Raw genomic sequence first — 13,124 nt, forward strand, 5'->3', positions numbered from 1 at the left:
CCTGCACCGCCATTCAATATGATCATGGCTGATCATCCAACTCGGTATCCTGTACCTGCCTTCTCTCCATACCCCCTGATCCCTTTAGCCACAAGGGCCACATCTAACTCCCTCTTAAATATAGCCAATGAACTGGCCTCAACTACCTTCTGTGGCAGAGAATTCCACAGATTCACCACTCTCTCTGTGAAAAAAAACGTTCTCGTCTCGGTCCTAAAAGACTTCCCCCTTATCCTTAAACTGTGACCCCTTGTTCTGGACTTCCCCAACATCGGGAACAATCTTCCTGCATCTAGCCTGTCCAACCCCTAAAGAATTTTGTAAGTTTCTATAAGATCCCCCCTCAATCTTCTAAATTCCAGCGAGTACAAGCTGAGTCTATCCAGTCTTTCTTCATATGAAAGTCCTGCCATCCCAGGAATCAATCTGGTGAACCTTCTCTGTACTCCCTCTATGGCAAGAATGTCTTTCCTCAGATTAGGAGGGTCTGAAGAAGGGTCTCGACCCGAAACGTCACCCATTCCTTCTCTCCCGAGATGCTGCCTGACCTGCTGAGTTACTCCAGCATTTTGTGAATATAACGCAATACTCCAGGTGCGGTCTCACCAATGCCCTGTACAACTGCAGCAGAACCTCCCTGCTCCTATACTCAAATCCCCCCGCTATGAATGCCAACATACCATTCGCTTTCTTCACTGCCTGCTGCACCTGCATGCATAGTTTCAATGACTGGTGCACCACGACACCCAGGTCTCGTTGCATCTCCCCTTCTCCTAATCGGCCACCATTCAGATAATAGTCTGCTTTCCTGTTCTTGCCACCAAAGTGGATAACCTCACATTTATCCACATTATACTGCATCTGCCATGCATTTGCCCACTCACCTAACCTATTCAAGTCACGTTGCAGCCTCCTAGCATCCTCCTCACAGCTAACACTGCCCCCCCAGCTTCGTGTCATCCGCAAACTTGGACATGTTGCTTTCAATTCCCTCGTCCAAATCATTAATATATATTGTAAATAGCTGGGGTCCCAGCACTGAGCCTTGCGGTGCTAGTCATTGCCTGCCATTCTGAAAAGGACCCGTTTATTCCTACTCTTTGTTTCCTGTCTGCCAGCCAGTTCTCTATCCATATCAATACTGAACCCACAATACCGTGTGCTTTAAGTTTGCATACTGATCTCTTATGTGGGACCTTGTCGAAAGCCTTCTGGAAGTCCAGATATAACACATCCACTGGTTCTCCCTTATCCACTACTAGTTACATCCTCGAAAAATTCTATAAGATTCGTCAGACATGATTTGCCTTTCATAAATCCATGCTGACTTTGTCCGATGATTTCACCACTTTCCAAATGTGCTGCTATCCCATCTTTAATAACTGACTCGAGCATTTTCCCCACTACCGATGTTAGGCTAACTGGTCTGTAATTCCCCGTTTTCTCTCTCCCTCCCTTTTTGAAAAGTGGGGTTACATTAGCTACCCTCCAATCCTCAGGAACTACTCCAGAATCTAAAGAGTTTTGAAAAATTATCACTAATGCATCCACTATTTCCAGTGCTACTTCCTTAAGCACTCTGGGATGCAGCCTATCTGGCCCTGGGGATTTATCGGCCTTTAATCCATTCAATTTACCTAACACCACTTCCCGACTAACCTGGATTTCACTCAGTTCCTCCGTCTCATTTGTCCCCCGGTCCCCTGCTATTTCCGGCAGATTATTTATGTCTTCCTTAGTGAAGACAGAACCAAAGTAGTTATTCAATTGGTCTGCCATGTCCTTGTTCCCCATGATCAATTCACCTGTTTCTGACTGCAAGGGACCTACATTTGTTTTAACTAATCTTTTTCTCTTCACATATCTATAAAAGCTTTTGCAGTCAGTTTTTATGTTCCCTGCCAGTTTTCTTTCATAATCTATTTTCCCTTTCCTAATTAAGCCCTTTGTCCTCCTCTGCTGGACTCTGAATTTCTCCCAGTCCTCTGGTAGGCTGCTTTTTCTTGCTAATTTGTACGCTTCATCTTTTGTTTTGATACTATCCCTAATCTCCCTTGTTAGCCACGGATGCATTACCTTCCCTGATTTATTCTTTTGCCAAACTGGGATGAACAATTGTAGTTCATCCATGCAGTCTTTAAATGCCTTCCATTGCATATCCACCGTCAACCCTTTAAGAATCAATTGCCAGTCTATCTTGGCCAATTCACGTCTCATGCCCTCAAAGTTACCTTTCTTTAAGTTCAGAACCGTTGTTTCTGAATTAACTAAGTCACTCTCCATCCTAATGAAGAACTCAACCATATTATGATCACTCTTGCCCAAGGGGCCACGCACATCAAGACTGCTAACTAACCCTTCCTCATTACTCAATACCCAGTCTAGAATGGCCTGCTCTCTCGTTGGTTCCTCGACATGTTGGTTTAGAAAACTATCCCGCATACATTCCAAGAAATCCTCTTCCTCAGCACCTCTGCCAATTTGATTCACCCAATCTATATGTAGATTGAAGTCACCCATTATAACTGTTTTACCTTTGTTGCACGCATTTCTAATTTCCTGTTTGATGCCATCCCCAACTCTACTGCTGTTAGGTGGCCTGTACACAACTCCCACTAGCGTTTTCTGCCCCTTAGTGTTTCGCAGCTCTACCCATATCGATTCCACATCCTCCAAGCTAATGTCCTTCCTTTCTATTGCGTTAATCTCCTCTCTAACCAGCAACGCTACCCCACCTTCTTTTCCTTTCTGTCTATCCCTCCTGAATATTGAATATCCCTGGATGTTCAGCTCCCAGCCTTGGTCACCCTGGAGCCATGTCTCCGTAATCCCAACTATATCATATTCATTAATAACTATCTACACATTCAACTCATCCACCTTATTACGAATGCTCCTTGCATTGAGACACAAAGCCTTCAGGCTTGTCTTTACAACACTCTTACCCCTTATACAATTATGTTGAAAAGTGGCCCTAAGGGACAAAGGGTGACGTCACCGCCCCACGAGACCTCACCCCGCCAGCGGCCACGTGACGAACCCGGGTCTCCGGCGCTGCATTCGCTGTAAGGCGGCAACTTTACCGCTGTGCCACCGTGCCAATAGTGTTTGACTCATGGGTGGTGATGATGAAATATTAATTGACTCATTGATACTGGTATCGGTTTATTACTGTGAAGATAAAAAGGTCCAAGGTCCACAGTGAGGTTGATTGGCAGGTTGGGACTGCACCCTTCCATACCGCAAGACCATTCAGTCGGGAGACAACAGTCGGGACAGATCTTCCTGAATCTGCTGGTACGTGCTTTCAAACTTTCTTGAACTGTATGAACTTTCAAACTGTATCTTCTGCCTGATGGGAGAGGGGAGAAGAGGAAACGACAAGAGGGAGTGATTAGTGCTTAACTTTCCCGAGGCAGCGTGAAGTGTAGACGGAGTCGATGGTTGGGAGTCTGGTCTGTGTGATGGACTGAGCCTAGGGTCGCCAACTGTCCCGTATTAGCCGGGACATCCCGTATTTTGGGCTAAATTAGTTTGTCCCGTACGGGACCGCCCTTGTCCCGTATTAGTAGGGTTGCCAACTTCCTCACTCCCGAATAGGGGACAAAGGGTGACATCATCACCCCGCGCCCCACGTGACCTCACCCAGCCAGCGCCCACATGCTCCCACTCCACCAATGGAGGCAGCCACTCTCACCCTTCTAAATTCCAGTGAATCCCAGTCGACCCATTCTTTCATCAGATGTCAGTCCCTCCATCCCGGGAATTAACCCTGGTGAACCTACGCTGCACTCCCCCAATAGCAAGAATGTCCTTCCTCAAATTAGAAGACCAAAACTGCACACAATACTCCAGGTGTGGTCTCACCAGGGCCCTGTGCAACTGCAGTAGGACTTCTTTGCTCCTAAAGTCAAATCCTCTTGCTATGAAGGCCAACATGCCATTGGCTTTCTTCAGTGCCTGCTGTACTTGCATGCTTCCTTTCAGTGACTGATGTACAAGCAATAGACAATAGGTACAGGAGGAGGCCATTCGGTCCTTCGAGCCAGCACCGCCATTCAATGTGATCATGGCTGATCATTCTCAATCAGTACCCCGTTCCTGCCTTCTCCCCATACCCCCTGACTCCGCTATCCTTAAGAGCTCTATCCAGCTCTCTCTTGAATGCATTCAGAGAATTGGCCTCCACTGTCTTCTGAGGCAGAGAATTCCACAGATTCACAACTCTCTGACTGAAAAGGTTTTTCCTCATCTCCGTTCTAAATGGCCTACCCCTTATTCTTAAACTGTGGCCCCTTGTTCTGGACTCCCCCAACATTGGGAACATGTTTCCTGCCTCTAACGTGTCCAACCCCTTAATAATCTTATACGTTTTGATAAGATCTCCTCTCATCCTTCTAAATTCCAGTGTGAGCACACCCAGAGCAAACAAACAAACTCTCTGCATCGGGTGTCGGGATTGAACCGGTGACTCACAGGAGGCGGACATCAGCGGAGATGACGGATCTGCCAGCCATCGCCGAACCTCTCAAGCCAAGAGCCCTCATCGTGTCGGTGGAGAAGTTCTGGCCCCACACCGCCCTCGCCCAGCGGAGTGGGGCACCGATGGACGTAAAGAAACTCCATGGACTCCTCTACAAACTGGGCTTCGAGGTGAAGCTCAGAATCGATCTCTCCGCCAGTGAGATCCTCCAGGAGTACAGGACGGGTGAGTGGAACAAGTGTGGGCAGAGTGGGAGTGGGGGAAACGAGGAGGATGTCGGGGCAACCAGGGGGTCACAGGTTGGGAATGGCTGGACTGTCATATGTTGAAAGACCGGAGCGACTAGGCTTGTATACACTGGAATTTAGAAGGATGAGAGGGGATCTTATCGAAACGTATAAGATTATTAAGGGGTTGGACACGCTAGAGGCAGGAAACATGTTCCCAATGTTGGGGGAGTCCAGAACCAGGGGCCACAGTTTAAGAATAAGGGGTAGGCCATTTAGAACGGAGATGAGGGAAAACTTTTTCAGTCAGAGAGTTGTGAATCTGTGGAATTCTCTGCCTCAGACGGCAGTGGAGGCCAATTCTCTGAATGCATTCAAGAGAGAGCGAGATAGAGCTCTTAAGGATAGCGGAGTCAGGGGGTATGGGGAGAAGGCAGGAACGGGGTACTGATTGAGAATGATCAGCCATGCTCACATTGAATGGCGGTGCGTACAGGCTCGAAGGGCCGAATGGCCTCCTCCTGCACCAAGTTTTTATTGTCTATTGAGTAAGGGGTAGGCCATGTAGGACTGAGATGAGGAAAAATGTTTTCGAGAGTCCAGAGTCAAAAGTGTTTATTGTCGTGTGTCCCAGATAGAACAATGAAATCCTTACTTGCTGCAGCACAACAGAATATGTAAACATCGTACACTGTAAACAATAATAATAATAATAATATAAATTTCACCCAGAGAGTTGGTAAAGCCAGTAAAGTCCAATCAAGGATAGTCCGAACGTCATCAAAGAAGGAGGTACCAGTTCTGGACTTCTCTCTGTTTGAGGTTTACTAGAATGATCCCAGGAATGAGTGGGTTAACATATGATGAGCGTTTGTCGGCATTGGGCCTGTACTCGCTGGAGTTTAGAAGGATGAGGGGGGACCTCATTGAAACTTACAGAGTAGTGAAAGGCTTGGATAGAGTGGATGTGGAGAGGATATTTCCACCAGTGGGAGAGTCTAGGACCAGAGGTCACAGCCTCAGAATTAGACGTTCCTTTCGGAAGGAGATGAGGAGGAATTTCTTTAGTCAGAGGGTGGTGAATCTGCGGAATTCTTTGCCACAGACGCCTGTGGAGGCCAAGTCAATGGATATTTTTAAGGCAGAGATGGATAGATTGTTGATTAGTGCGGGTGTCAGGGGTTATGGGGAGAAGGCAGGAGAATGGGGTTAGGAGTGAGAGATAGATCAGCCGTGATTGAATGGTGGAGCAGACCTGATGGGCCGAATGGCCTAATTCTGCTCCTATCACTTATGACCTTATGAAATATCAAACGGTAGTTAGCACAGCTTTAGGGTGAATGGGGCAAGGTTTAAAGGAGGTTTGTGGGGCAAGGTTTTTTACACAGAGGGTGGTGGGGGCCTGGAACGCACTGCCAGGGGTGGTGGTGGAGACAGACACGACTGGTGTTTAAGAGACGTTTGGACGGGCGCATGGATATGCAGGGAATGAGGTGACGTTACGGGTCGAGACCCTTCTTCAGACCGATGTCAGGGGAGGGGGCAGGACAAAGATAGGATGTAGTCGGAGACAGGAAGTCGAGTGGGAGAACTGGGCAGGGGGAGGGGATGGAGAGAGAGGGACAGAGGAACTATCTGAAGTTAGAGAAGTCAATGTTCATACCGCTGGGCTGTAAGCTGCCCAAGCGAAATATGGGGTGCTGTTCCTCCAATTTGCGCTAGGCCTCACTATGACACTGGAAGAGGTCCATGACAGAAAGGTCAGACTGGGAGTGGGAGGGGGAGTTGAAGTGCTGAGCCACCGGGAGATCAGGGAGATGCTGCCTGACCCGCTGAGTTACTCCAGCATTTTGTGATACCTTCGATTTGTACCAGCATCTGCAGTTATTTCCCTGCGGGGAATGAGGTTATATGGGTCATGTACAGATAGGTAGAGTTGGATCGGGGCATCATGTTCAGCACAGGCATTGTGGGCCGAAGGGCCTGTTCCTGTGCTGTTCTGTGTTCTAATGAGGGTTTTTTACTTTGCCAGAGTCCCGGAGGAAACATGGAGCCTGCTTTCTCTCTGTTCTGTCCAGCCACGGTGAGGAGGGAGTGTTATATGGGGCGGACGGCAAGACCGTGTGTCTCACGGACATTTACGCCATGTTCAGATCAGAGACTTGCCTTTCCCTGGTGGGGAAGCCAAAGATCTTCTTCATTCAGGTAAATATTCCCGCGTACAACGGGTCCTTCCGCTAGGGGTGGCCAACTTCCCCGCTCCCAAATACGGGACAAAGGGTGACGTCACCGTCCCACATGACCTCACCCAGCCAGCGGCCACGTGGCCGCTGGCTGGATGAGGTCACGTGGGGGCACGGGGGCGGTGACGTCACCCTTTGTCCCGTATTTGGGAGCGAGGAAGTTGGCAACCAAAAGATACTAGAGGAGCAAGACAGACCACTCGACCCTAAAAAACCGTAGTAGGTCACGGCGGCCATCTTAGTAGGCAGAAACTCGCAGAAACATTTAAAAAGAAAAATAATAACAATCTGTGAGTTGATAGATGAGATATATTCTGCATTTTAATGGCGTCATCACACATACTGTTCCCCCAAAACACTGATTACACTGCGAGAGGCAGAGCGAACGGCGGGGTTTGCTTACTAAAATGGCGGACGTTCTGCTTACTAAAATGGTTCCTTTGCGTACTACACTTCAGTATAGGCGAGTTCAACGGAGTGGTCCATCTTGTTCCTCTAGCATCTTTGTTGGCAACCCGACACTAATACAGGGACAAGGGCGGTCCCGTACGGGACAAACCGATTTAGCCCAAAATACGGGATGTCCCGGCTGATACGGGACAGTTGGCAGCCCTGCGTTCCGCCCACAATGCCCATCAAAGCCACTGTCCACATGAACCTATTGACTGGAATATTGATAGGAACAGCCTTTGTGTTGGGGGAGGAGATGGGCAGAATTTTTAAAAGTGTGTTCAGGAAAGCTTTCTTCACTGAAAAATCTCCACCGTACACATTGACTTTCGACTTTAGAGATACTGCGCGGAAACGGGCCATATTGCCACCGAGTCCACGCCGACCAGCGATCCCACCATTCACCAGTACACTAGGGGCAATTTATAATATACAGAAGCCAATTCAGAACAGGAAGGCAGATTATTATCTGAATGGTGTCAAGTTAGGAAATGGGGAAGTACAACGAGACCTGGGTGTCCTTGTTCATCAGTCACTGAAAGGAAGCATGCAGGTACAGCAGGCAGTGAAGAAAACAAATGGAATGTTGGCCTTCATAACAAGAGGAGCTGAGTGTAGGAGCAAAGAGGTCCTTCTGCAGTTGTACAGGGCCCTAGTGAGACCGCACCTGGAGTACTGTGTGCAGTTTTGGTCTCCAAATTTGACGAAGGACATTCTTGCTATTGAGGGAGTGCAGTGTAGGTTTAATAGGTTAATTCCCGGAATGGCGGGACTGTTATATGTTGAAAGACAGGAGCGACTAGGCTTGTATACACTGGAATTTAGAAGGATGAGAGGGGATCTTATCGAAACATATAAGATTATTAAGGGATTGGACACGTTAGAGGCAGGAAACATGTTCCCAATGTTGGGGGAAGTCCAGAACCAGGGGCCACAGTTTAAGAATAAGGGGTAGGCCATTTAGAATGGAGATGAGGAAAAACTTTCAGTCAGAGAGTTGTGAATCTGTGGAATTCTCTGCCTCAGAAGGCAGTGGAGGCCAATTCTCTGAATGCATTCAAGAGAGAGCTAGATAGAGCTCTTAAGGATAGCGGAGTCAGGGGGTATGGGGAGAAGGCAGGAACAGGGTACTGATTGAGAATGATCAGCCATGATCACGGTGAATGGCGGTGCTGGCTTGAAGGGCCGAATGGCCTCCTCCTGCACCTATTGTCTATAATTACGTGCAAACTCCACACGGACAGCACCAGTGGTCAGGATGGAACCTGGTTCTCTGGCGCTGAGGCAGCAGCTCCACCCGCTGCGCCACCGTGCTGGACTCACCATGTCGGTTGTGTTGCCACGTAGGCGTGCCGCGGGGCGGCGCTGGACGTCGGGGTCACCGTGAACGAGGTGGAGACGGACGGCGGCGAGACGCGGACAGACTCCTTCTCCCAATACCTGGCGCTGCCCCACGACACGGCGGTCCACTTCTCCAGCTGCCCAGGTAGGGACCACTTGCTCCCACCGCGCCACCCCAGCGTGCGGGCGGGACGGGCACGGGGGCAGGGGTGAATGGGCAGGGGGAGACGTGGGTGGGTGGGGTGGGTGGTAGAGGGAAGGTAGGGGGATGGAGGTGGTGGGTGGATTGGAGGGGAGTGAGGGAGGTGATAGGGTTGGAGGAAGGGATGTGAGGTGGGTGGGGGGGAGAGGTGGGTGGGGGGGAGAGGTGGGTGGGGGGGAGAGGTGGGTGGGGGGGAGAGAGTTGGAGGGGAGTGGGGTGGGTGGGAGAGGGATGGTAGGAGGATGGAGGTGGTGGGTGGATTGGAGGGGAGTGAGTGAGGTGATAGGGTTGGAGGGAGGGATGAGAGGTGGGTGGGGGGGAGAGGTGGGTGGGGGTGAGAGGTAGGTGGGGGGTGAGAAGTGGGTGGGGGGGGAGAGTTGGAGGGGAGTGGGGTGAGTGGGAGAAGGATGGTGGTGATGGGAGAGGGTGGATTGGAGGGGAGTGAGGGTGGTGATAGGGTTGGAGGGGTGAGGGAGGTGCGTGGGGGAGGGAGGGGTCGAGACCCTTCTTCAGACCCGACCCGAAACGTCACCCATTCCTTCTCTCCAGAGATGCTGCCTGACCCGCTGAGTTACTCCAGCATTTTGTGTGCCTACTATTATGATAATGATTACGATCTCCAGGGAGATACCATGGTGTCTCCAGTGACGTAGATGGTAGTTCAGGACCTCTCTCTAGTTGGTGAGAGGACGGTTCAGTTGCCTGATAACACCCGGGAAGAAACTGCCCCTGAATCTGGAGGTGTGCGTTTTCACACTTCTGTACCTCTTGCCCGATGGGAGAGGGGAGAAGAGGGAGTGACCGGGGTGAGACTGGACCTCGATGATGCTGCTGGCCTTGCCGAGGCAGCGAGAGGTGTAGATGGAGGCGATGGAAGGGAGGTTGGTTTGTGTGATGGTCTGGGCTGCTGGCCTTGCCGAGGCAGCGTGAGGTGTAGATGGAGGCGATGGAAGGGAGGTTGGTTTGTGTGATGGTCTGGGCTGCTGGCCTTGCCGAGGCAGCATGAGGTGTAGATGGAGAAGGTGGAAGGGAGGTTGGTTTGTGTGATGGTCTGGGCTGGAGTTACACCATAAGGGTTGCCAACTATCTCACTCCCAAATACGGGATGAAGGTTGACGTCACCGCCCCGCGCCCCACATGACCTCACCCAGCCAGCTCCATCAATGGCGGCCGCCCGGGCCAGGAGGCGGGTTGCCAGGCAACCTCCGTTAGCCTACACTGTGTAGGTTGACAGAGTGTTTAGACAGTGTAGGCTAACGGATTGTGTTCACCAAATGGAGGTTGCGTGGCAACCCGCCTCCTGGCCCGGGTGGCCTAATACGGGATGTCCCGGCTAATACGGGACAGTTGGCAACCGTAGTTTCACCCTCCCCCCACTGGGTCTGTTTCCATTCCCACAGATTACGGCTCCTTCCTGCGCCCCTCGGGTTCGGCCTTCCTGCAGAGCCTGTGCCAGGTGCTGGCAGGGGAGCAGAGGCACTGGGAGCTGCTGCGAATCATGACGCGAGTGAACGGTCTGGTTGCCCGGAGGTTCGAGGCGCGGGGCGATTACGCTGGCATGAAGCAGATGCCCTGTTTCATCAGCAGACTGTGCCAGGAGGTCTACCCTTTCTCCAGAAAGCTCTCGGCCGAGGCCGAACCCTGAGTCCCCCCCCCCCCAACACGTCAACTCCCCAACCCTCCTCCTTCACGACCCATCGCACTCCGAACGCAGGCCTTTCGGCCCCTCGTGTCCGTGCTGGTCAAACAAGAGACGCTCAATGTGTAGTTAGGAACTGCATAGAATCGTAGCATCTGCTCCCTCTCTGGCAGCAGACAGTGAGCTGGCCGTTAACTCACTCCGTGCCTCAGCTCACCAGCTGCTCCGGGACCCTCCTGCCTTCCCCACTCCCGGTCAGTTCACGTTGGCCCTCTTCCACAGCGGCTCAAAGCCCACCCCACCACAACCAGAGAGCAGTCCCGAACCGTCTGAAGAAGGCTCTCGACCCGAAACATCACCCATTCCTTCTCTCCAGAGATGCTGCCTGTCCCACTGAGTTACTCCAGCACTCTGTGTCTACCTTCGAATTAAACCAGCATCTGCAGTTCTTTCGTACACAATGATCTATAGACAATAGACAATAGGTGCAGGAGGAGGCCATTCAGCCCTTCGAGCCAGCACCGCCATTCAATGCGATCATGGCTGATCACTCTCAATCAGTACCCCGTTCCTGCCTTCTCCCCATACCCCCTCACTCCGCTATCCTTAAGAGCTCTATCCAGCTCTCTCTTGAAAGCATCCAACGAACTGGCCTCCATTGCCTTCTGAGGCAGAGAATTCCACACCTTCACCACTCTCTGACTGAAAAAGTTCTATTCTACATTTCCCTTGATCTCCATCCCCTTTGTCCTGTTTTCACACCTTACACCTCCTTATCTATGTATCTCCCCTGACATCAGTGTGGAGGAGGGTCTCGGCCCGAAACGTCACCCATTCCTTCTCTCCCGAGATGCTGCCTGACCTGCTGAGTTACTCCAGCATTTTGTGTCTGCCTTCGGTTAAAACACTCCTGTTCCCATTTAAAACAATGCGACATTATCATTAATTCTGGAAAGACTGGAAAATGAAACGGAGATTCTCTGAAACTATCTCTGATGTTTCAGAGCCTGCGATGTAAGGGCAAGATAATAAATAACTTTGTTCCCTGTCAAAAACACCATGCATTTGTGCACATTTATCATGTATCGGTACACTGTAAATGGCTCGATTGTAATCATGAATTGTCTTTCTGCTGACTGGTTTGTACGCAACAAAAGATTTTCACTGTACCTCTGTACACGGGACAATAAACTGAACTGAACCTCAATGATTATAATCTTGTTAACCTCCTTCGTTAATAAAACACTGTGCAATTTGCTATTACATGGTCTCCAATAGTTTTATAGTTTAGTTTAGTTTAGAGATAGAGTGTGGAAACAAAGTCCCTCAGATTGTACCAGCGACCACTCACACACTGAACATGGACATCAAACGCTGGAGTAACTCAGCGGGTCAGGCAGCATCTCTGGAGAAAAGGAATAGGTGACGTTTTGGGTCGAGACTCTTCTTCAGAGCTTGAAACCTTCAGGCCACTGTCCAAGAATAAAGGGGAGGCCAGTTACAACTGAGGTGAGAAGAAACTTTTTCACCCAGAGAGTTGTGGAATTCTCTGCCACAGAGGGCAGTGGAGGCCAAATCACTGGATGAATTTAAAAGAGAATTAGATAGAGCTCTAGGGGCGAGTGGAATCAAGGGATATGGGGAGAAGGCAAGCACGGGTTACTGATTGTGGATGATCAGCCATGATCACAATGAATGGCAGTGCTGGCTCGGAGGGCCAATTGGCCTCCTCCTGCACCTATTTTCCATGTTTCTAGGAAGGATCTCAACCTGAAACGTCACCTATTCCTTTTCTCCAGAGATGCTGTCTGACCCATTGAGTTACTCCAGTTTTTTGTGTCCATCTTCGGTTTAAACCAGCACCTGCAGTTCCTTCCCACCCATCACTCATACACAACTGTCCAACCTGTCCAAGTCCTTCTGCAGAGTCCCTGCTTCCTCTCCACCCATCTTTGTATCAACCACTAACTTGACTTCAAACCCTTTAATCCCCTCGTCCAAATCATTATAGACAATAGACAATAGGTGCAGGAGGAGGCCATTCGGCCCTTCGAGCCAACACCGCCATTCAATGTGATCATGGCTGATCATTCTCAATCAGTACCCCGTTCCTGCCTTCTCCCCATACCCCCTGACTCCGCTATCCTTAACAGCTCTATCCAGCTCTCTCTTGAATGCATTCAGAGAATTGGCCTCCACTGCCTTCTGAGGCAGAGAATTCCACAGATTCACAACTCTCTGACTGAAAAGGTTTTTCCTCATCTCAGTTCTAAATGGCCTACCCCTTATCCTTAAAATCCTCAAACAGAACTGTCCTAAATAAAACCTCCCCTCTTTTACAACACTGGCAGTCCATCCTGTCTGAAGAAGGGTCTCGACCCGAAACATCACCCATTTGTTCTCTCCTAGATGCTGCCTGACCCGCTGAGTGACTCCAGCATTTTGTGATACAGTTCATCCTGTCCAGGTTACTTATCCACCTTCAGACCGTTCAGCTTCTCAAGCACCTTCTCTAACTTCCACCCACTGACTCTCCTGA

At 50.2% G+C, this 13,124-nt stretch overlaps 1 protein-coding gene across 1 annotated transcript; it reads left to right on the forward strand.

Annotated features, from left to right (window-relative positions):
- Nucleotides 1-1,877: 1,877 nt before the first annotated feature.
- On the forward strand, nucleotides 1,878-11,827 carry LOC144610281 (caspase-3-like). The gene is made up of 5 exons (XM_078428871.1): nucleotides 1,878-3,297; nucleotides 4,409-4,708; nucleotides 6,743-6,915; nucleotides 8,751-8,889; nucleotides 10,347-11,827. Exons 2-5 carry the CDS (start codon nucleotides 4,498-4,500, stop codon nucleotides 10,589-10,591), a joined length of 768 nt encoding a protein of 255 aa, XP_078284997.1. The 5' UTR covers nucleotides 1,878-3,297; nucleotides 4,409-4,497; the 3' UTR covers nucleotides 10,592-11,827.
- The last annotated feature ends 1,297 nt before the right edge of the window (nucleotides 11,828-13,124 follow it).

The sequence above is a fragment of the Rhinoraja longicauda genome, chromosome 36 (assembly GCF_053455715.1).
Source record: "Rhinoraja longicauda isolate Sanriku21f chromosome 36, sRhiLon1.1, whole genome shotgun sequence".
NCBI lineage: Eukaryota > Metazoa > Chordata > Chondrichthyes > Rajiformes > Arhynchobatidae > Rhinoraja > Rhinoraja longicauda.

Bases quoted from the DNA above. Each gene is read 5' to 3' on its own strand.
- LOC144610281 (XM_078428871.1), top strand. From the start codon at position 4,498: ATGACGGATCTGCCAGCCATCGCCGAACCTCTCAAGCCAAGAGCCCTC. The intron at 4,709-6,742 runs GTGAGTGGAACA...TTACTTTGCCAG, and splicing joins CCTCCAGGAGTACAGGACGG to AGTCCCGGAGGAAACATGGA. The intron at 8,890-10,346 runs GTAGGGACCACT...CCATTCCCACAG, and splicing joins CCACTTCTCCAGCTGCCCAG to ATTACGGCTCCTTCCTGCGC.